Raw genomic sequence first — 22,327 nt, forward strand, 5'->3', positions numbered from 1 at the left:
AAGTTTAATAATGCAAACGAATCCAATTCTTGTGTTTTCATAGAGCGCTGGGAGGGACCCTACGGGGTCATCTAAACCAACCCCCTGTAATGAAGGAATCACAGCTAAAGAATCCCTGACTGATGGCCATCAACCTCTGCTTTAAAATCTCCTCTGATGAAGGAGAGTCTACAGTCTGAGCCGGGAAAAAGGGCTAAAAGCACACCGGCCCTTTAAAAGGCCTGGGATCCTTCTAATGAGCTGCCTGAGAGTGAGGAAGGACTAGATTCAATGCGCCCAACTCTCCCATCCCTTCCAAAAGAGCTGCATGTTGGGATGTTGGCTTTTAAGAAAAAGTGATGCTCCTGTAGCCCACACGGCTACACATGTGCTCTGTTGGAGTAGAGCAAGCAGGCTGCCTGGGGCTGGAGGCAGGGCTGGAGAAAGGGGGGTGGGGTCCGTCCCAGGTGTCAGCACTGGGGGAGGGTGACAAAATGCGGGCGGCACTCACCGTGTGGCCTGCAGCACGCCTGAGCCACGCATCTCCCCTGGGAGTGACGCAGTGGATTGGGAACCTGAAAGCTCCGCGTTGCCCAAACGGTTTGCCTGCTGCCTCCCCACCAGCTGTAGGGTGGCTGAGTGGGAGGAGGCAGACAGACTCTGGAGGCCCTGGGGTGTATCTTGCCCCTATGGGCCGCTCGCCCCATGTGCCTGAGCAGCTTCCTCCACCACTGGCTGTAGGAGTCGGAGAAGCGGGTGTCCCTCAATGCTCTGCGGTGCAAAACAGTTTGTACGATTTGGACCCTTGATCTTGCACAGTGGTTGGAAACTAGGGATGGCTGAGCCCGTCCATTTCAGCTTCGCTTAATTTCTCATTTCTCCAACCTCAAATTCGACTCTCGCACTTTTAACACATCAGCTGGTGATTTGAGTCCTCCTGAAAAATCCGTCCTGCCGACTTCTTCCACATGCAGTTTAGCACACATTTTTTTGCAATGCAGCTTCCCCCACCGTGAATCAGTGAGCATTCCTTCTCATTTCTGCACACTTCAACTCAGCGCATGCATTTCTGTACACAATTACTTGGCCAGGGAAATTGCACCGCAAGGATCAGGCCCAAATGACAGCCGCCCTGCCTTCAAGACCCCTCTTTCCCCTGTCAAACGAAGTCATTCCCAAACGGTGCTCTTGTGTGTGCTTTAGAATAGTGGATCGGTCGCCGAGAACAGCAAATCAACACATGAAATAACCCCAGCGCTTACAGCGATGGAAAAGCAAGCTCGATTTGAGATAGCGAGTGTCATCCTCGTCATCTCAATTTTTTTCTGCCAGAGGTTCTCTACTGCAAAGTCCAGCCCTTGCGAGCTTACGCACATTCCTTTTCTATGCTGCAAATATTCTGGGTGGGTATTTTTCTTCTTTTAGCTGTGCTATACTGAAAAAGTGCCCAACACTGCGGAAAGCATGGCAGAACAACTCATGAAGCAGAATGGTACGTGTATGGTTTGGTATAAATCCATCTCTAATGCAATCTTAATGAATCAGGGACAAGTTGCAGAACGCATCTGCAACCCCCCCCCCAAAAAACGAACAAACAAAGGGATCCTCTACCTATGACTCGGTATCTTACCCCTTTACCTGACTCTCTTTGAGGCTCATAATATCTCAGGAGGAGCCTGGAGCCTTGCAGCCCTTACTCAGCCCCACCCCAATGCCCCAGCAGCAGGCCAGCCTACTCATGAGCAAGCAGCCGGGCTGCCACCTTCATCCCCGCAATATATATTTTATCAGCGCTTCCAAATGCAAAAGAGTTCAGGGTCGGGAGAGCCAGGCGCAGCCTTGGAACGAAAGCCACGGAGACGGGAAAGTGGCAAATGGCGTGGTCAGTTGGCGTACTGGGCATAGAAAGCCAGCTTGACCCGCTCGATCTGGTGGCACAGCTTGATGGCAGGACCGAGTTTGAGGTCCATGCACTCCTGGACAGTTGGCAGGGTCAGCAAGAGGAGAGCTTGGCCGTCAATGTCCTGCAGAAAGGAGAAGAAACATTCGTGATTTTTAATTTTTTAAAAAATGTATGCTGCAATTTCAAAACATTGTGGCACAGGAGCGTGCCAGTCAGTAATCACAACACTCAAAGTTGGAGTTAAGTATTTATTAGATATGCAGATGACACAACCTTGATGGCAGAAAGTGAGGAGGAATTAAAGAACCTCTTAATGAGGGTGAAAGAGGAGAGCACAAAATATGGTCTGAAGCTCAACATCAAAAAACTAAGCTCATGGCCACTGGGCCCATCACCTCCTGGCAAATAGAAGGGGAAGAAATGGAGGCAGTGAGAGATATTCCATTCTTGGGTTCCATGATCACTGCAGATGGTGACAGCAGCCACGGAATTAAAAGATGCCTGCTTCTTGGGAGAAAAGCAATGACAAACCTAGACAGCATCTTAAAAGCAGAGACATCGCCTTGCCAACAAAGGTCCATATAGTTCAAGCTATGGTTTTCCCAGTAGTGATGTATGGAAGTGAGAGCTGGACCATAAAGAAGGCTGATCACCAAATAATGGATGCTTTTGAATTATGGTGCTGGAGGAGACTCTTGAGAATCCCATGGACTGCAAGAAGATCGAACCTATCCATTCTGAAGCAAATCAGCCCTGAGTGCTCACTGGAAGGACAGATCCTGAAGCTGCGGCTCCAATACTTTGGCCACCTCATGAGAAGAGAAGACTCCCTGGAAAAGACTGTGATGTTGGAAAAGATTTAGGGCCCAAGGAGAAGGGGATGACAGAGGACGAGATGGTTGGACAGTGTTTTCGAAGCTACCAGCATGAGTTTGACCAAACTGTGGGAGGCAGTGGAAGACAGGAGTGCCTGGAGTGCTCTGGTCCAGGGGGTCACGAAGAGTTGGACACGACTAAACAACAAAATGTGTTAGCAAAAACGCATAGCAGCTCACTCCCAGCGGTGTTACTCCGTGAAAATCGAGTTGCTGACACTGAAAGTCCCCTCCTCTCTCCAGGGCTTTCCCCAGGTGATTGGAGACTATGCCTGTGTACAGCCAACCTTTCCTTCTCCCTTTTCTGACCTCTTCTGGTTCTGGGAGCTGCCGGGGTGGGGGGGGGGAGGAGAGCTGGCTGCAGCAGCAGGAGGTATCACAAGCAAAATGAGCGCAGGAGGGCAAACCTTGGGATGGGGGTGGGAATTATGTTCAGTGGAAATTACAAGCTGAATCTGGATTCGACTCTCAGCCCTGACACAGAAGAAGAGGGAGAATGAAGAACGGCCCACCTGCTCCTGAAATATTTTGGCAAGAGGGGCACAGTCGGTCAGCTTGATGAACTTCACCACGTCCATGACACTCCATTCCAACGGGTTGCTCTCCAGCACAAGCTTCTGTTCCGGCTCTGGCTTCATCACCTAAGAGGGCAAATAAATATATAAAAATAGAATTGCAGAAATGGATGAGACCCTGTGGCTTATCTAACCCAGTCTCCTGCTAGCTACTTTGGGTGGCTTCCAACAAAAGACTAAAATACAATAACCTATTAAACATTAAAAGCTTCCCTAAACAGGGCTGCCTTCAGGTGTCTTCAAAAAGTTATTTTTCTCTTTGACATCTGGTGGGAGTTCCACAGGGTGGGTCCCACTGCCTGGTTCCCTGTAACTTGGCTATTCACAGTGAGGGAACTGCCAGAAGGCCGTCGGCGCTGGACCTCAGTGTCCAGGCAGAACGATGGAGGTGGAGACGCTCCTTCAGGTATACTGGGCGGAGGCCGTTTAGGGCTTTAAAGGTCAGCACCAACACTTTGAATTGTGCTTGGAAACATACTGGGAGCCAGTGTAGGTCTTTCAAGACTGGTGTTATGTGGTCTCGGCGGCCACTCCCAGTCACCTGTCTAGCTGCCGCATTCTGCATTAGTTGTAGTTTCCAAGTCACCTTCAAAGGTAGCCCCATGTAGAGCGCATTGCGGGAGTCTTGCTGTAGTTATTAAACCGCTCCAGTAGCAACTGGAGCACGCCAGAAGCATTGGTGACACGAGAAAGCGGTCCAAAACCTCACCTGTCTGAACCGAGCCCTTTTCTGCCCTTTGGCACACAAGACAGCCAAGGTTTTCCGGGCTCGCCTGCTCCTCCCGCTGCGAGAGACTCGGTCCAGGTCAGCACTGCTGCGCAGCCTCATTGTGCTCGCAGGTTTGGCTGCAGGCAGCTCGGCCGAGGAGACGTCTGTCTGGTCATCTTGTAGCTCTGGGCTGGTCTCTTCACTCCATGTCTCGTCGTCCAGGGCCTCGGGTTCCTCCTCGTCGCTTTCCTGCAGAGAGTTGGGTTTCCACAGGGGTCAAAGACATGAACGGCAATGAAACGGAGGTAATATGAACTGGGTGGATGGTGCTGTTTAAGCAGCCCTGAATACGTAAGTTATCAGGACTGTATGTTTTTGTGGAGGAAAGAGGAAGCTGAGCGAAGGTTGTTCCCCAAATAATACTTACTTCATAACAAATTTTATAATTGTTTTCATTCTTGGAATCTAATTAAAAGCCATTTGGACATGTAAGTGGTTTATAAACTAGATAATAAGTCACAAAGTGTGATAACTGCTTCGGTTTCTTATTTCCCCAACTTAAAGTCCAGTTTGCCCATTTCCACTTATTCACAATAAAATTATGCACAAAAACAATCACATGCATTTTTGGTGCTGATTTCTCCAAATATGCACATTTTTGTGTGTGCAATCATGGCCGATATATGCATTTCTTAAAGCTACCTGTTGCCTCCGTCAAATTTATTGTGGCTCTGTAGGCTGATTTAACTAATAAACACATTCTCGTGCACACTTCATGCTTGGAGAAGTGCATTGCCATTTTTCAAGGTGTGTGAATCTTGCAGGGTAGTTTTGTTCCTGTCTGCTTACTGCTTTAGGAACTGCAAATCTGGCAGGCTTGCAAAAGCTATCTTATCGGGGAAAGGCCCTGGCACTTTCCATGATATGCTAGCTTTCTACTAGCAGGGAGAAATAGTTTAAAAGACAAAAGAATGAGAAATCATTCCTGAAATTGCACCTTCCCCTCTACCTCCTCAAGGCTCTATCAACTCACGTTCCACTGACAATTTGCTTTTGAAAGAAATAAGATTTTTTAATCCAAAAATTCACCTCTGCGGATTCCGCTAGGTCTGTTGTAGATGGCTGACTCTTCCTTTGCGCTGGAATGGGCTTCTGAATCTTCCTGCGCCTGGCTGGCTTGCCATGTCTGCTCTCCGGGCTGCGGCTGTTGTTTTCTGCAGCTGCAGCCTTGATGACTTTCCTCCTCTTTCCACAATAATAAGCTGGAGTGGAAGACGAACATCAAAAATACACCTGGTTAGTCGCCGAACTAACCAAAGCCTATGGAGCTAATCTGGGCAACAATGGCAGGGGGATAACACTATACTCTCATGATTTCGGGACATTCCTTAGCAGCTGACTGAGAATAAGTGGCTGATCGGTGCTAAACAGCTCTTTAGTGCTAGGGATGTGCAAAAGGTTCAACCGTTCATTCCACTACAGTGGACGCTCGGGTTGTGAACGTGATCCATGCGGGAAGCATGTCCGCAACCTGCAGCGCTGTGTCTGCGCATGCGCAGGTTGCAATTCAGAGCTTCCGCGCATGCGCAAAGTGTGATTTAAGTGCTTTGTATGCACAAGCACCGAAACCTGGAAGTAACCCGTTCTGTAACCCGAGGTATTTAGTCATCCTAACCTGTGTTCATTGTCACCTGTGGCCCTCCAGATGTTGTTTGTGATGGGAATCTGTCAGAGGATATATTATTTAATCATCTACAGAGGGTGCAAATTAATTAATAAAGGGTGGGGCGGGGTGGCTGGTGCCGGTTATAAAACCACAGGGCTTGCACATTCCAGAGTTTAAATCCCATCGTTGAGGCAGATTAAATGAGCATAAGAATAGGTTATTAAACCTTCGTTCATTGTGTTCCAGCTGCCTGAGGTGGCTGGCTCCCTTCCTAACCCTCATGCAATGAAACAGGCCACACTCCAAAGTAAGTTTAAAAAGGCTGTACTTACTTAATCCGAGGTCACGGTCATGCATTAGCCTTTGTGCAACAATAAGAAATGCAGGCAAATGTTCTTGGGTAGTGAAATATAGCAAAGGCAGCCTTAGACACACGCCTGAGGCAGAGAGCTAAGGTGAGGCATTTCTGCCTCTGCTGCTTGCAGAGTAAATAGGGAGAGAGAATGAGAGAGGCAGAGAGAGAGAAGGAACAGGAAACAAGCCTTCCTCCCTCTCAGGAGAAGAGGGGATGTGACATCACCGAACCTACTCTAGCAAATTAGAACTCTGTGGACCTTAACCCCTTCATATACTAACTAGCATGGCTAGGTTTGACTGCAGATGTCCACAGATGAACCTCGGCTCTCTCCTGTCCCAGGCAGCATGGCCAACAGTCAGGGATGTTGGGAGGGTTACATCTGAAGGGTCACAGGTTCCTCACACCTGCTTAGCTTCTTCCCGCTCTTTGGCTTTTAGGGAAAGGGGTCATCTTTCCTCTTTCTGAGCACGAAACGTTCCATCTGTCCCCAAAGATAACTGGGCAAGTTGGCAGGGAACAAGCCAATGCAGTTCCATCATACTCACTATATTTTGTTTTGGTGTGAACGGAGCAGTTTTCCGGGCAGGCTTCAGTAACTGGGATGGGGCTGAATAAATTCGGGCAGCATTCCAGCTTAGCGCAAACTCTCCGGCAGAAATCCAGGACTTGATCAGACGTGCGGACAATCTTGACTGTGGCCCTGTAGGTTTTGCCTCTGTACCTGTGCAGGTGGGTTGTCGCAACACGGCAAACGTTAGACAGGTCACGGGCCCAGCTAGCTCGGCACCTGCCTATACTGGCTGGCAGCGACTCTCCAGGGTTCAATATTTGAAATCAAACTTTGTGGGCAAGGGTACAGCATTTTGCAAGCAGCAACGGATCAGCTGGCTGCTGGTTGATGCAAAGCCCGGTTGCTGCACACCCCCTTATGGTCCAGCCTTATCATCTATCATCTATCTATCTATCTATCTATCTATCTATCTATCTATCTATCTATCTATCATCTATCTATTTGGAGCAGTTACATCCCCCTCTTCAGCCAAAAAGACTCCCAGAGCAGCTTAAATACAGTCAAAACAAGACAGTCCCTACATGCAGGCTCACAATCTTAAAAATTAAAATGAAAAAATGCAAGGCACAAGGGGAAAATGACAGGGGGGGGGGGAGGAGAGGAAAATCGAAATCTGACATCACACGTGACATCAGGTGAATATTGTTTAACCCCATAGGTGTCCATTCAACCCCTTAGAGAACTTGCCCTGTTACAGGTGCCACATAATATTCTGTATGTGGCAGAAATTGATCTTGCAGTGTGGCAGCACTCTCTGGAACTCCCTGCCTATGGAAATCAGACCAATGCCTTCACTGGACTCTTTTCAGTGCCTCATTAAGACATTTTTTGTTTAGGCAACCCTACCCAGATATGTGGTATGTTGACATGTGTTTTAATCTGCTTTTAGATTATTGCTGATTCTAATTTTTGAACATTGGGTTGTTGTTTTTACTATGTTCAGGGGTTTTTTGTTTACTGACCATTTGTTATATTATTTGTTCCAGAATGAAGGGCGGTATACAAATTTACTAAATAAATACATAAAATCTAAACAAGCTTGGCTTTATGAGCTGAAATCTCCAAAATGTAAACCTCACGTGAGCTGAGAGTCGACTGTATACAAATGTTGTGAGACTGGGCGAACGATTCCTGCATTGCAGAGTGTTGCACTAGATAGCTCTGGTGGTCCCTTCCAATTCTATGCAATATATAGGGACGCAGGTGGCGCTGTGGGTTAAACCACAGAGCTTAGGACTTGCCGATCAGAAGGTCGGCGGTTTGAATCACCGCGACGGGGGGAGCTCCCGTTGCTCGGTCCCTGCTCCTGCCAACCTAGCAGTTCGAAAGTACATCAAAGTGCAAGTAGATAAATAGGTACCGCTCTGGCGGGAAGGTAAATGGTGTTTCCGTGCGCTGCTCTGGTTCGCCAGAAGCGGCTTAGTCAGAGTCGGCCAAGACTGGACCTAATGGTCAGGGGTCCCTTTACCTTTATGCAATATATAATCAAGGGAAGTGGACACAGCTTTGCAACAAAGCAGCAAACAAGCAAACAAGCAAACAAACAAACAGGTGCCTGGGACAAATGGGGTGGGGTGGGGGGCGATTAAACTTGAGGGCTGAAGGTTCCCTACCACTGATTTTACAGCATGCAAGACTTCTCCGCCTGCTAGTAAAAAGACCACTAGATTGAATGATGTCACCCTGGTTATCCATATTATTAACAGCATAATCGTTGCTCCAACGAGACTTTCATTTCGCCAGCTACCTTTGAGCAATAAAAAAACCCAACCCCCCACATCAGAAGCTATTAGCCAGCGGCGCTGCAAGACTTTAAAGTTCACTGGGCTTTGCGTCAATTGTAGCATTAAGGATTCCACAAGTAAAATCCATTTTGCTTTTCTAATTAAATGTATTACAACCGACGCTAAAGGGGCAAGGATCAAAGATTTCCAAAGTAATGACCCACATAAGAGAACTTCGAAGGGGGGGGGGGGGGGGACCCACCACCAATCTTAGACAGCCAGAATGCCCAGATTGCCTTGTTCACAATAGGGACTTACAGCCAGCCCTGCTATCTCACTGCGTGCACATCCAAAGTAATGATGCGCAGAATGCAGAATTTCATGCAAAAGAAGCAGAGACAATTTACATGTGGGGTTTTTTTTTAAAATAAAAAGCAAGTTCCCAGACCTTAAGGTAAAGGTAAAGGGACGCCTGACCATTAGATCCAGTCGTGACTGACTGGGGTTGCGGCGCTCATCTCGCTTTACCTGCTGAGGGAACCGGCGTACAGCTTCCTGGTCATGTGGCCAGCAAGACTAAGCCGCTTCTGGCAAACCAGAGCAGCACACGGAAACGCCGTTTACCTTCCCGCTGGAGTGGTACCTATTTATCTACTTGCACTTTGACGTGCTTTCAAACTGCTAGGTTGGCAGGAGCTGGGACCGAGCAACGGGAGCTCACCCCGTCATGGGGATTCAAGCCGCCGACCTTCTGATCAGCAAGTCCTAGGCTGTGTGGTTTAACCCACTGCGCCACCTGCGTCCCAGACCTTATGTTGGGGCAAACCAAAAAGGACACCTGATAATGCATTCATTAGAATAAATTGTGTCCAATAAACAGGAACACACAGTCTTCCAACAGTTAAGTAAGATAACTGTGCGAGGCGTGCTTATTTTTTGTTACTGTTTTTGACTGCCCTTCTGTGCAAACGTGGTGTATAAAGTATATTAAAAAAATCTAAAAAGTGACGTGGGCAGAGGTAAGCAAATGTCCATTAACATGCCTGCAAAATGCATCTGTTTTACAGTGGAACCTCTGTTTTCAAGCATCTTGGAAGCTGAACAATTTGAAACCCGAATGATGAACCCGAAAGTGAATGCTTCCGTTTTCTAAAGCGCGTCGGAATTCGAACGGCTTCCAGGGCACATTTCTCCATTGAAATTGCTGGCCACCCATTGCGCCTCGGTAGTAGAATGTTTCAGAAGTCGAACGGTCTTATGGAATGGATTACATTCGAAAACCAAGGTTCCACTGTATTTCTGAATTCCGTGTTGTGGAAATTCCAGAAATAATAATAATAATAATAATAATAATAATAATAATAATAATAATTTATAATCATAATCATAATTATATATTATTTGTATTTATTATTTGTTTCCCCAACCACTGTGGGCGGTTTCCACAAAGACAAAAAATACACCAAAATGTCACACGTTAAAAACTTCCCTGAACAGGGCTGCTTTCAGATGTCTTCTGAATGTCAGGTAGTTATTTATCTCTTTGACATCTGGTGGGAGGGCGTTCCACAGTGCCAGCGCCATTACTGAGAGGGCCCTCTGCCTGGTTCCCTGTAGCTTTGCTTCTCGCAATGAGGGAACCACCAGAAGGCCCTTGGCGCTGAATCTCAGCGTCTGGGCAGAACGATGGGGGTGGAGACGCTCCTTCAGGTATACTGGGCTGAGGCCGTTTAGGGCTTTAAAGGTCAGCACCAACACTTTGAATTGTGCTCGGAAACGTGCTGGGAGCCAATGTAGGTCTTTCAAGACCAGTGTTATGTGGTCCCGGTGGCTGCTCCCAGTCACCAGTCTAGCAGTCTAGCTGCCGCATTTGAACCTTTGGGGTTCAAACCCTTGTCTCCAGGGACCTAGTCTGACGCTCTAACCGCTATGCCACACTGCTCTCAATCCCACCCTCTTGCGGCCACACCAGGGATGGATTCCAAACGAGCAGGATCGAGGGAGGATGGAAGCAAACAGGCTGGGCGTTTTCTCCAGCCTCATCACAGCAGAAAAGCGGATCCTCATCCCTGCTCAACGCCACCCCCAAGTTTAAAAGGAGGAAGCAAAAGGATCCCATACTTTGCTTTGAGGGTCTCCTCCTGGAAATTCCACCTGGGGTCTTCAACAAGTTGCAGCTCCCGCAATACACTCCCGGGTTTGTAAGCAGAGTTGATCACCATGCTCAGGACCTGCCCAAAGAAAGCAAAATGGAGGATGGAGGATAGAGAGAGATCATAGCATTTGGGACTTCTTAGAATCATGGAAGGGACGTGGGTGGTGCTGTGGGTTAAACCACAAAGCCTAGGGCTTGCCGATCAGAAGGTCGGCGGTTCGAATCCCCACGACGGGGTGAGCTCCCGTTGCTCAGTCCCTGCTCCTGCCAACCTAGCAGTTCGAAAGCATGTCAAAGTGCAAGTAGATAAATAGGTACCACTCCGGCGGGAAGGTAAACGGCGTTTCTGTGCGCTGCTCTGGTTCGCCAGAAGAGGCTTAGTCATGCTGGCCACATGACCGGGAAGCTGTACGCCGGCTTCCTCGGCCAATAAAGCGAGATGAGCGCCGCAACCCCAGAGTCGGCGACGACTGGACCCAATGGTCAGGGGTCCTTTTACCTTTACCTTTAGAATCATGGAATGGAACTATTTGAAGAGCAACTGTAATCAACAAATTACGCTAGTAGGACTACAAGAAGTTTTGTAAGGAGGAATATATGAAATATTGCAAAGAAGATAAAGAAGGGAGACATGAGTTATGATATTTAAATGTAATAGTGAAATTAAGAAATGTAAATTAAGTGGAAAAGATTGGAAAATTTTCAGATGAGATTCATGGAAGTAAAAAAAAACAACCTGTATAAAAGTATGTTTTATATTTGTTGAAAATGATATGTTTAAAAAAATTAATAAAAATATATATTAAAAAAAAGAATCATGGAATGGCCAAGTTGGAAAGGTCAATCTTCCTTCTGTTTCTGCATTAATCCACCCAAAGATTAATATTGAGTTGGATATTTATATATGCCTTTTTAGACACATTTCATCCCCAAATACAATTCTTTTAAAATGCAGTTTGGTGCACTTTTTGAGCCGAGAACAGTATTGCAAGATGACGGTTTCTAGACTGCCCTTCACCTGAGGATCGCAGGGTGGTTTACAATATAAAACCACAAAAATGCATAACATTTTTAAACAAAAACATTAACACACACACGCCCAACACATTTTAAAAGGCCATGGATTATTTAATTAGCCGACGGCCTGAGAGAAAAGATTTTTTGAGAGCAATGAAGGATCCATAAGGCAAATCATGTTGTTTCAGTCCAGGAGATACAAATTAATTTGGATAAAAAGGCCAGCCAAGCAAAACACAGTGGGTGGAGCACGAGATTCTTTCTCTCAAGGTCGTGGGTTGGAGCCCCAAATGGGCAGACAGATTCCTGCATTGCAGGGGGTTGGAATAGATGACCCTCGTGGTCCCTTCCAATTCTATGAATTTCGGCCCCATCCCTTCAACACAACCCTCACCTCTTTAAGAACCAGCACGCACTTGCCCGGGCCAACAGACTGAGGCAGCTCGGCCAATCTTCCTTTGTTCAGGTGTGGTCCTGAGAAACAGCGGTGATTGATGAACAGCGCAGGGCAGCTGTATCTCCCATTGATGGTACCTGCAGAGAAGAAGCACATGGTCCAACATTCCTCCTGCATCCTCACTGAGCAACTTTTTCTCTCTTCTAGCTACCATCCGAGACCATATAACACCGGTCTTGAAAGACCTACACTGGCTCCCAGTACATTTCCGAGCACAATTCAAAGTGTTGGTGCTGACCTTTAAAGCCCTAAACGGCCTCGGTCCAGTATACCTGAAGGAGCGTCTCCACCCCCATCGTTCAGCCCGGACACTGAGATCCAGCGCTGAGGGCCATCTGGCGGTTCCCTCATTGCGAGAAGAGAGGTTACAGGGAACAAGACAGAGGGCCTTCTCAGTAGTGGCACCCGCCCTGTGGAACGCCCTCCCATCAGATGTCAAAGAGAAAAACAACTACAGTGGTACCTCGGGTTACATACACTTCAGGTTACATACGCTTCAGGTTACAGACTCCGCTAACCCAGAAATAGTGCTTCAGGTTAAGAACTTTGCTTCAGGATAAGAACAGAAATCGTGCTCCGGTGGCACGGCGGCAGCGGGAGGCCCCATTAGCTAAAGTGGTGCTTCAGGTTAAGAAAAGTTTCAGGTTAAGAACAGACCTCCGGAACGAATTAAGTACTTAACCCGAGGTACCACTGTACTAGACTTTCAGAAGACATCTGAAGGCAGCCCTCTTTAGGGAAGCTTTTAATGTTTAATAGGTTATTGTATTTTAATATTCTGTTGGAAGCCGCCCAGAGTGGCTGGGGAAACCCAGCTAGCTGGGTGGGGTATAAGTAATAAATTGTTGTTGTTGTTGTTGTTGTTATCATCATCATCATCATCCAGCATATTGGAATGAAGAACAAGCAACTAGGATTGCCAATCTGGAGCCCGTGGGCACCACTGTCCCACCCCCAGTACCTCCTACAGTACCCTTGAAAGGCCTCAGGAAATATCCCCTCCAAAATGTACCAGCAACTCTTTGCTATTCCTCTTTGCACTGGCTCAGCTTCTCCTACATTGAAGACACACCCTTAAATACACCCACATTTCACTGGATGCCAGAATTACACACACTCCCTCATGTCTGCTCTGAAAGAGGTGCGAAAAGCTTCTCTCTCTGAGTGAGTGTGACAGGGGCTATCCTCATAGCTGGGGCAGGTTGTGAAGTATAAATGCTGAATTGTGCACTGAAATGGAAAATAACTCTGGGTATGCTCTATATGTCTACTGCTGGTTGGGGAAATTCCACTGAAGCTAAGAAGAGCTCTCTGAGCACCTAAATGGGTTGATAATGCACATAGGATGTTCTCTGCTAGCTCTCAGCATGGTGCTTAACTTTAGATCACAGGAGAGGGTTATTCAGTTGCAAATCTCCATTTCGAAGGGAAGGACCTTTGAGTCTTTCTCTGGGAGCCACATAAAGCAAAGGATGTGATTATGAGGTCTCTCCTGCACAGAAAACAGTTCCAGGCTAATGGAGGCTGTGTGGAGAGAGGCAGACTTTTGATTTTAGTTCTGCTTGGAGCTATTTCAAATTTGCAAGAAGATGAACCTGTGCCTGACATGCACATGATATTATACGACTCTTTGGATGCAACATTGATTATTATGTTTTGAAGGAATTTCTGTTAGTAAAGCTTTGAAACCGTATTTTGGGTCTGGACAATTTTTTATTCCAAGAAGAGTCAGTTTTTATTCATCCAAGAGGAGTCATCCTATTGCTTCAAGTTGTGCAATATTAATATCTGCAATACAGGTGATTGAGGGGGCAGATGTCTGCCCCATTTTGAGATCCTAAAGGTAAAGGTAAAGGGACCCCTGACCATTAGGTCCAGTCGTGGCCGACTCTGGGGTTGTGGCGCTCATCTCGCTTTATTGGCCAAGGGAGTCGGCGCACAGCTTCCGGGTCATGTGGCCAGCATGACTAAGCTGCTTCTGGCGAAGCAGAGCAGCGCACGGAAACGCGTTTACCTGCCTGCCGGAGTGGTACCTATTTATCTACTTGCACTTTGACGTGCTTTCAAACTGCTAGGTTGGCAGGAGCAGGGACCGAGCAACAGGAGCTCATCCCGTCGCAGGGATTCGAACTGCCGACCTTCTGATTGGCAAGTCCTAAGCTCTGTGGTTTAACCCACAGATTTAGCCACGAGTGCTAAATCTGAGGAGTGAGCCAAAATTAAAATGCTAATTACAGGAACATTTAATGGTGGTACAGTGGTGCCCATAATGGTCAGGATTCATGTAAAGCACAGATGAAGAACCTTGCTACTTCCCAGATGCTATAAGACTACAACTCCCATTATTCCTGACCATTGGCTATGCTGGCAGGGGACATTGGCATCTGTAGTCCAACAATGTCTAAAAGGCCACAAGTTCTCCGACCCTGATGTAATTGCTTCCATGCCCACAAGGTTCATTTAACAGCACCCAAAAAACTCACCTATTGCGTCTGTCTGTGGAAGCATGAATGGCTCGTGAATTTTTTTCTCCACAGGCTCTCCATGTGGTAACCTGATGGATGACAAAAACCTACATTTAAATTCTGTGAAACCTGAGGATGGATCAGGGCTGCCTGTTGAAAAGACGTCATATTTATTCATTGCGGCCTCTCCACATTTCCAATGTTAAGGTTACGAGTTATGTTCCCTTACGTTATTATTATTATTTATTTTATCTATACGGTGACAAACTGCACTTTCATAGCAAATCTAACAAGGCACTCTATAACATAAAAAAGTCAGTGCTACAACAACATAAAAAAAGACTGGTTAATGTTTTGTTTTGTTATCATGTTTCAAGGGTCTGTCTACACAGTACCGTTTTTAAAAAAGATGTTTTAAAGAAAGCAGGAACAAATCCCAGGAAGTTTCTAGTGGCCAGGAGTTCCGCACATTAAAAGCTTGGGTCCCTGGAACCCCAGAGACATGGAGGAGCACCGAAAACACCCCATCAACAGATCTCGGCAATCGAAGTGGAGCGTAAGGAATCAGGGCTTAAAGGTATGTTGGGCTTAAGTTGTTTAGGGAATTGTGAATTAACACAAGAGACGTGGGAGCTGGTTGAAGCTAAATCCTTCGAAGACAGAGGACCTGTGGCTGGGACGGGACGATATGGGATTGGGGGGGGGGCAACTCCCATCTCTTGCGGGGGCACAATTAGTGCCAGCACCGTCCGTTAAGAGTTTGGGTGTAATCTTCGACACCTCCCTTTCCATGGAGGCGCAGATTGCAGCTATAACAAAGGCAGCATTTTCCCATCTCCGCCAAGCTAAGCAGTTGGCTTAGGTCTCGCCCTGACCTAGCCACTGTGATCCACGCGACGGTCATCTCCACACTGGATTATTGTAACTCGCTCTACGTGGGGCTGCCCTTGAGACTGACCCAGAAACTCCAGCGGGTGCAGAATGCTGCAGCGAGACTCCTTATGGGGTTACCCTGTGAGATCACATTCACCAGTGCTATACCAGCTGCACTGGCTACCGGTGGAGTACAGGATCAGGTTTAAGGTGCTGGTTTTAACCTTTAAAGCCCTATACGGCCTAGGACCCTCGTACCTACAGGACCGCCTCTCCTGGTATGCCCCACAGAGAAACTTACGGTCTTCAAATAAAAACATCTTGAAGGTCCCAGGCCACAGAGAAGTTAGGCTGGCCTCAACTAGAGCCAGGGCTTTTTCGGCTGTGGCTCCGATCTGGTGGAACACTCTGTCACAAGAGACTAGGGCCCTGCGGGACTTGACATCTTTCCGCAGGGCCTGCAAGACAGAGCTGTTCCACCAGGCCTTTGGCCAGGGCACAGCCTGACTCCCTCCCTCGGCAATCTTCACGGAGCTCTGGCCCAATGGTTGCCAGTGGCTTGATTTGAATTAATTTTATAATGAATCATTTTAGAGTGTTGTTTGTGCTGTACTTTTGTACTGTTTTATTGTTGTTAGCTGCCCTGAGCCCGGCTTCGGCTGGGGAGGGCGAGATATAAATAAATTTTATTATTATTATTATTATTAAACATGTTCTGGTCACCAAATGGTAGACCGCCCCACCTTCCCTACCAAGGAGAGTATCAGCAGGCTCAACTCCCTGACACAAGGTGGGTAAAGGTAAAGGTAAAAGGATCCCTGACTATTAGGTCCAGTCGTGACCGACTCTGGAGTTGTGGCGCTTATCTCGCTTTACTGGACAAGGGAGCCGGCGTACAGCTTCCGGGTCATGTGGCCAGCATGACTAAGCTGCTTCTGGCGAACCAGAGCAGTGCACGGAAACGCCCTCCCTTCAGATGTGAAGGAAATAAGTAGCTATCCTATCTTTAAAAGACATCTGAAGGCAGCCCTGTTCAGGGAAGTTTTTAATATTTAACACTGTATTGTTTTTAATGCTTGATTGGGAGCCGCCCAGAGTGGCTGGGGAAACTCAGCCAGATGGGTGGGGTATAAATAATAAATTATTATTATTATTATTTTACCTTCCCGCTGGAGTGGTACCTATTCATCTACTTGCACTTTGACGTGCTTTTGAACTCCTAGGTTGGCAGGAGCTGGGACTGAGCAACGGGAGCTCACCCCATCACGGGGATTCGAACCACCGACCTTCTGATGAGCAAGCCCAAGAGGCTCTGCGGTTTAACCCACAGCGCCACCTGCGTCCCACAAGGTGGGTAGGGGGATCAAATTCTGCCCACCCACCCCGCCTGCCCATTCAGACACAACCAATACATGAGGGTTTTTTTTAGACATCCCCTTAAGATCTGCAGATGAAAACACGCAAAGCTGTGCTCATCCAAGTCAGACAATGCACATTCTAACCATGCGCACAGGCATCGTTTTAAGGAGAATATCTATGCACGCCCTGTGCTGTAAGCTTCAGCACGACTGCCATTCGGCTTAGCTGCAAATCTTATTTATTATTTACATATTAAAGCTGCTGTGTTATTTACATTTTAAGTGCCTACTTACTGCTTTTCGGGCTGCACGACAGCAATCTTCCTCTTCCTTTGCACTGCAGAGCGAGAGAGCGAGAACAACACAATTTTGGTAATGCATGCTTGTAAATGTCTAACAGATTCTGTTCTCGGTGGGGAGGGGGGGACTTTGAATCTGCAAGCAAGACCAGCACATAATAACTGCTTTGCTGGATTGAACTAGAAGTTCATTTGGTCCCCAAATGTAGCCAGGTAGACCTGATGGAGAAGTTTACAAGCCCAGCCCGACCCTCCACAAACCTCCAAGTGTTTGGCACCCATATCAGGTTCTTCCTCTGAACATGGAAAATCAATGCAGTGGTTATGACAAACAGCTGTCAATTTTACTAACTGCACTGTGCTGGGCACGGATGGGGAAGCTGTGGCCCCTCCAGACGTTTTGTTAGACTTTGGTTAGCATTTCTATTCCACTCTTCGTTCAAACAAGAGTAACGCCCTATGGAACACCCTCCCACCAGATGTCAAAGAGAAGAACAACTACCACACTTTTAGAGGACATCTGAAGGCAGCCCTGTTTAGGGAAGCTTTTAATGTTTAATAGGTTATTGCATTTTAGTGTTCTGTTGGAAGCTGCCCAGAGTGGCTGGGGAAACCCAGCCAGATGGGCGGGGTATAAGTAATAAATTATTATTATTACAGTAATACCTCCACGAACGTCTGCCTTGTCTAGTGTCCATTCCAGCAAACCCGGAAGTACCGGATCGGGTTACTTCTGGCTTTGCCGCTAGCGCAGAAGCGCTAAATCACGCTTTGCGCATGTGCAGAAGCGCCAACCGCTCCGCTCGCGCAGACACAGCTCTTTGCCCTGCGTCCCTTTTGGCCGCAAAACAAGGTATGACTGTATTATTATTATTATTATTATTATTATTATTATTACTATAGCATCTGCCTCCCCCCCCCCAATCCTGGGAAATATAGTTTGCTAAGGGTGCTGGGAGTTGTAGCTGTTTGCATGTGCAGCCCCAGTAACATGGACACCCCTTTGGCACAACTGCACTGATATTAAATGCTGGCTTGCTTAACTGTGTGCGCGGCAAACAATTAGGCTTCAGCTTCATTAAGAAGCAGGCTGAATGACTCTCCACAGGATCACTCATCTTGCTTTTACAGGATCTGTACTTTAATAATAATAATACACCAACAATCTTATTACGCTGCTAGATTTTGCTCGCTTGATTACCCCTGGTGTCTTTATTCACTTAATGTATTAATAGCAATGAAGGCTGTGTACTGCTGCCTCTGTTGTGTTCTCCCAAATTGGGCATAGCTCCTTGATTTTAAAAGCCAAATGTGTTTTGTTCTGTAAGAAAACCTTCGTATTTTCCAACATGACCTGCAAATTTCTGCGCAAGGCTTGCCATTTGTTCCATTCTGTATTTTACATTCAACAGGCAAGCTATGTCCCATCCTGACCCACCAAACAGCAAACTAATAGAGCCCATAGTTCCTTCTCATCGTTTTCAACCACCTTAAAAGGTAAAGGGTTAAGGGACCCCTGATCATTAGGTCCAGTCATGGCTGACTCTGGGGTTGCGGCGCTCATCTTGCTTTATTGGCCGAGGGAGCCGGCGTACAGCTGCCAGCATGACTAAGCCGCTTCTGGCGAACCAGGTGCAGCACACAGAAACACCGTTTACCTTCCTGCCGGAGTGGTACCTATTTATCTACTTGCACTTTGACGTGCTTTTGAACTGCTAGGCTGGCAGGAGCAGGGACCGAGCAACGGGAGCTCACCCCGTCACAGGGATTCGAACTGCCAACATTCTGATCGGCAAGTCCTTGGCTCTGTGGTTTAACCCACAGCGCCACCTGTGTCCCTTTCAACCACCATATTCCCCAACAATTAAAATACAGTTGTCAACCTGCTCCCATGAGATGATTTTTTTCTTTACTCAAGGAGTAGGCGTCTAGGGAAATGCAGCCCCACGGGGTCAAGCTAGGGTCGAGGTGAGAGATCCATATTTGGGGCTGCTGGAGAACTGGGCCCAAACGAACAAAAGGAATTTCAATAGGGACAAATGTCAAGTCCTGCACTTAGGCAGGAAGAACCAGTTGCACAAATATAGGATGGAGGGGCACCTGACGTACTAGCAGTACAGTGGTACCTTGGTTCTCAAACGCCTTGGTACTCAAACAACTTGGAACCCAAACTTTGCAAACCCAGAAGTGTTCCGGATTGCAAACTTTTTTCAAAAGCTGAACGTGCTCTGTTTTGAGTGCCACGCTTCCAATTTGTGTGCCACACTTCCATTTTGAGTGTTATACTTCCAATTTGAGTGTTATGCTTCCGATTTGAGCATCACACTTCTATTTTGAGTGCTACGCCGAGGGGTCAGTTTTTGCTATCTATTTTGTGTTTTTGTGGTTCTTTTTGTTTTGTTTTTGTGATTGTGTGGAACCCAGTTCAGATACTGATTGATTGATTGTGTGACTGCAGTACATTGTTTCTTGCTTTCATTTTATGGATCAATAGTTTCATTAGAGAGTAAAATTCATGTTAAATTGCAGTTTTAGGGGTTGTTTTTAAAAGTCTGGAATGGATTAATCTGTTTTGCATCACTTTCTATGGGAAAACGTGCCTTGGTTTTGGAATGCTTCCGTTTTGGAACGGACTTCCGGAACGGATTAAGTTTGAGAACCAAGGTACCACTGTACATGTGAAAAGGATCTTGGGGTCTTTGTGGACCACAAGCTTAACATGAGTCAACAGGGTGATGCAGCAGCAAAAAAAAGCTAACACTATTCTAGGCTGCATCAACAGAAGTGGGTTTTGCTGTGCCAGGTCCCCAACCAACTATAATTGCACAATTTGGGAGGGTTTGACTGCATTCCTCTCGAAAGCAGCGACAGCCCGGAAGCTCCTGAATCTCTTCGCCTTCCACCAACTAAGGCCTAGCTGCTGAAACAACACAGTAAAGGTTAACAGCCCGAATTTTGCTCTTTCGTGTACTTACACACGGCTTTATGCGGCGTCGAGAGCTTGTAAGCATTCGCTTCACACCAGCCAACTGGGAATATGTTCATCGACTCCACATCGACGATGTATTCTGAAGCAGGCACCTGTGAACCTATAAAAGCAAATTTATGATGCCATTTGAAAGCCAGGAAGGCGGCAGCAGAAGTCGTCTCCTCCATCTCAAAAGGGTAAGACATACAGCAAGGAATAATCTCTCTGTTCCAAAATATCCTTTCATCATATGAGGCCCTAAAGATAAACAAGGCTGCTGCATTTTAAAAATTCTGACATATATATATATATATAAAGAGAGAGAAAGTGCTAGCACAACAGCAATCAGGTTACATATACAGATGCCAACATCACAATACCGTATTTTTCCGTGTATACAACGAGCTTCTTTGACCCAAAAAGGAGGCTCAAAATTTATACACGGGTAGTGCTGAGGGGGGACACGTGAATGGTTTTTTGGCGCGAGCCCGAGATTGTAAGTGGTGATTGACTGCTTAATTGTTGGGGGGGGGGTGTACCTAAAATCGCTCACTCACCAGAACACAGCACACAACCGCTCGTGTCACTTACAATTGCCACTTACAATTTTGGGCTTGCACTTCGTTCCGACAGCTGAGCGATTTTAGGCATCTCCCCCCCCCCCCCAAATCGCCGCTTATAATCTCAGGCCCAACTGGAAACAATTTAGCTGAAAATAACGCTGCTAAGGTGGTGGTGGGGGTTTGGGGGGAAGAGGAGACAAAGCAGGACAAGGGGGTGCAATGAACCCAGGTAAGAGATCAGCTCTGCAGCATACATAGTTTCTGTGCCACCAGTCGAGTCAGACAAAATGGCAGCTTCTTCTCCTTTAACGGCAACTAGGAAAAATACCCCCTAACTTGGCACAGTGGGGTGTGTGCTGACTCCTTCCTCCCCAGCTGAGATCTCCCCACCACAATTAAGATTAAACAAAGCCTTCTTTTCTTCTCTGCAAGTGAGTATCTTGCAGGTATTCTTTATCCAAAGTAAAATATCCCAGAAGTCTACATTGCACAACAGTTGACAGAAGGCTTCCTCGTGCTTCTTCCTTCAAGCCCAATTTCTACAGAATCCCGTGGGCACCAGTGAAGGCCTCTGAGGGCGTATGGGTGCCCAATGGCGCTCTGTTGCCGACCCATGCCCTAAGCCTATAAGGCCGCCACCGCACATTGAAAACTACAAAATATACAGTATTTTTTGCTCCATAAGACGCACCTAGTTTTTGGAGGAGGATCTGATGGTGAATTTGGGGTGACCCAATGCAAAAATCCTGAGGATCCATGTGGATCCGTGCTTTGTAACCACATTTTTGCACCATTGCAGCCCCAAGAAACAGTCGATGCATGATTTTCTTGGTGCAGGCTGTAGCCATGGACATGCTATGTGATCTGATGGTGAATTTGGGGTGATCCAATGTAAAATTCCTGAGGATCCATGGGCTTTTACCGCCCCCCCTTCAAGGCAGCCTCCGCTAGCGTCTCTTATCTCTCTTTCGATCCCACCGATCAGCTGTTTCCTTTCAACACTCCCTTCCCTCTTGTTTGCCTTAGTTTCTTTTCCTTAGCTGGAGCAGTTTTTTGCTCCTTCTTCTCTTCTAATTTCTCTCCTTATTGCTTTAGTCTTCCTGTTTCCCTCCTTTGCAAGTTTGCTGTCTTTACCTCCCCCTCCTAGGCAGCCTCCTTTATCTCTAGCGTCCCTTATCTCTCTCCCTGATTGGCAAACAATCACCAGCTTTGTTTCAACACCCACTTCCCTCTTTCAAAAAAAAAAAAAAAGCATGATCTGTTTTTAGCCCCTGGGCAATTTGGCTCCAGGGACCACGCATTCGCTCCATAAGACGCATAGACATTCCCCCTTACTTTTTAGGAAGAAAAAGGTGCATCTTATGGAGCAAAAAACACGGTAATAGATATTCTAACTTACCTTCCAAGCGGAGCCACATTAACCTCCCTTTTACTGAGATGACGGAAGCCACACAGATTTCAGCCTGGTTCTTGGGGTTCACGGCCTCCAGTTTCATGTTTTTCGTAAAGCCTCGGCTGAAGGATACCTGAAAGAGACAGCCACATAGCCTTAGTTTTGTACCCTTTGGCCCCTGTGCAGATAGCAGCGCTTTGTCTAGTTTTCAGGACATTGACGGTGGCTTAAAAGAGGTTTGGATGCTCATCTTGAATATGCCCATTCCCCTAACACTTCTGGTTCAACAGGTGTCCAATGTTTTTGGCGATAACTGCGAGAACTGCAATTACAAATAACTAACCGAATGATTGAGATGTGTCAACGCTTCCAAGCATGAAATTTAAGTTTGATCTGAGAAGCTGGCCCTGGCCATACAA

General features: G+C 46.9%; 1 protein-coding gene across 3 annotated transcripts in view; it reads right to left on the reverse strand.

The window, feature by feature from the left end:
* Positions 1–854: 854 nt before the first annotated feature.
* Positions 855–22,327, reverse strand: part of SFMBT2 (Scm like with four mbt domains 2) — a 66,524-nt gene continuing 45,051 nt past the window's right edge. For 2 of the 3 annotated variants that reach the window (XM_083700147.1, XM_083700148.1), the window contains exons 11-21: positions 21,915–22,041; positions 19,960–20,073; positions 16,980–17,022; positions 14,473–14,543; positions 11,927–12,066; positions 10,482–10,591; positions 6,611–6,786; positions 5,131–5,303; positions 4,042–4,290; positions 3,270–3,398; positions 855–2,003 (exon numbers count right to left, since the gene is read on the reverse strand). In XM_083700147.1, the coding sequence (XP_083556273.1) occupies positions 1,863–2,003; positions 3,270–3,398; positions 4,042–4,290; positions 5,131–5,303; positions 6,611–6,786; positions 10,482–10,591; positions 11,927–12,066; positions 14,473–14,543; positions 16,980–17,022; positions 19,960–20,073; positions 21,915–22,041 (1,473 nt within the window). In that variant the 3' untranslated portion in view covers positions 855–1,862. The remainder of the gene's footprint in view (positions 2,004–3,269; positions 3,399–4,041; positions 4,291–5,130; positions 5,304–6,610; positions 6,787–10,481; positions 10,592–11,926; positions 12,067–14,472; positions 14,544–16,979; positions 17,023–19,959; positions 20,074–21,914; positions 22,042–22,327) is intronic. The other variant, XM_083700149.1, reaches the window with a different exon arrangement.

Source organism: Podarcis gaigeae, assembly GCF_964106915.1.
Source record: "Podarcis gaigeae genome assembly, chromosome: 10".
NCBI classification, from domain to species: Eukaryota; Metazoa; Chordata; class Lepidosauria; order Squamata; family Lacertidae; genus Podarcis; species Podarcis gaigeae.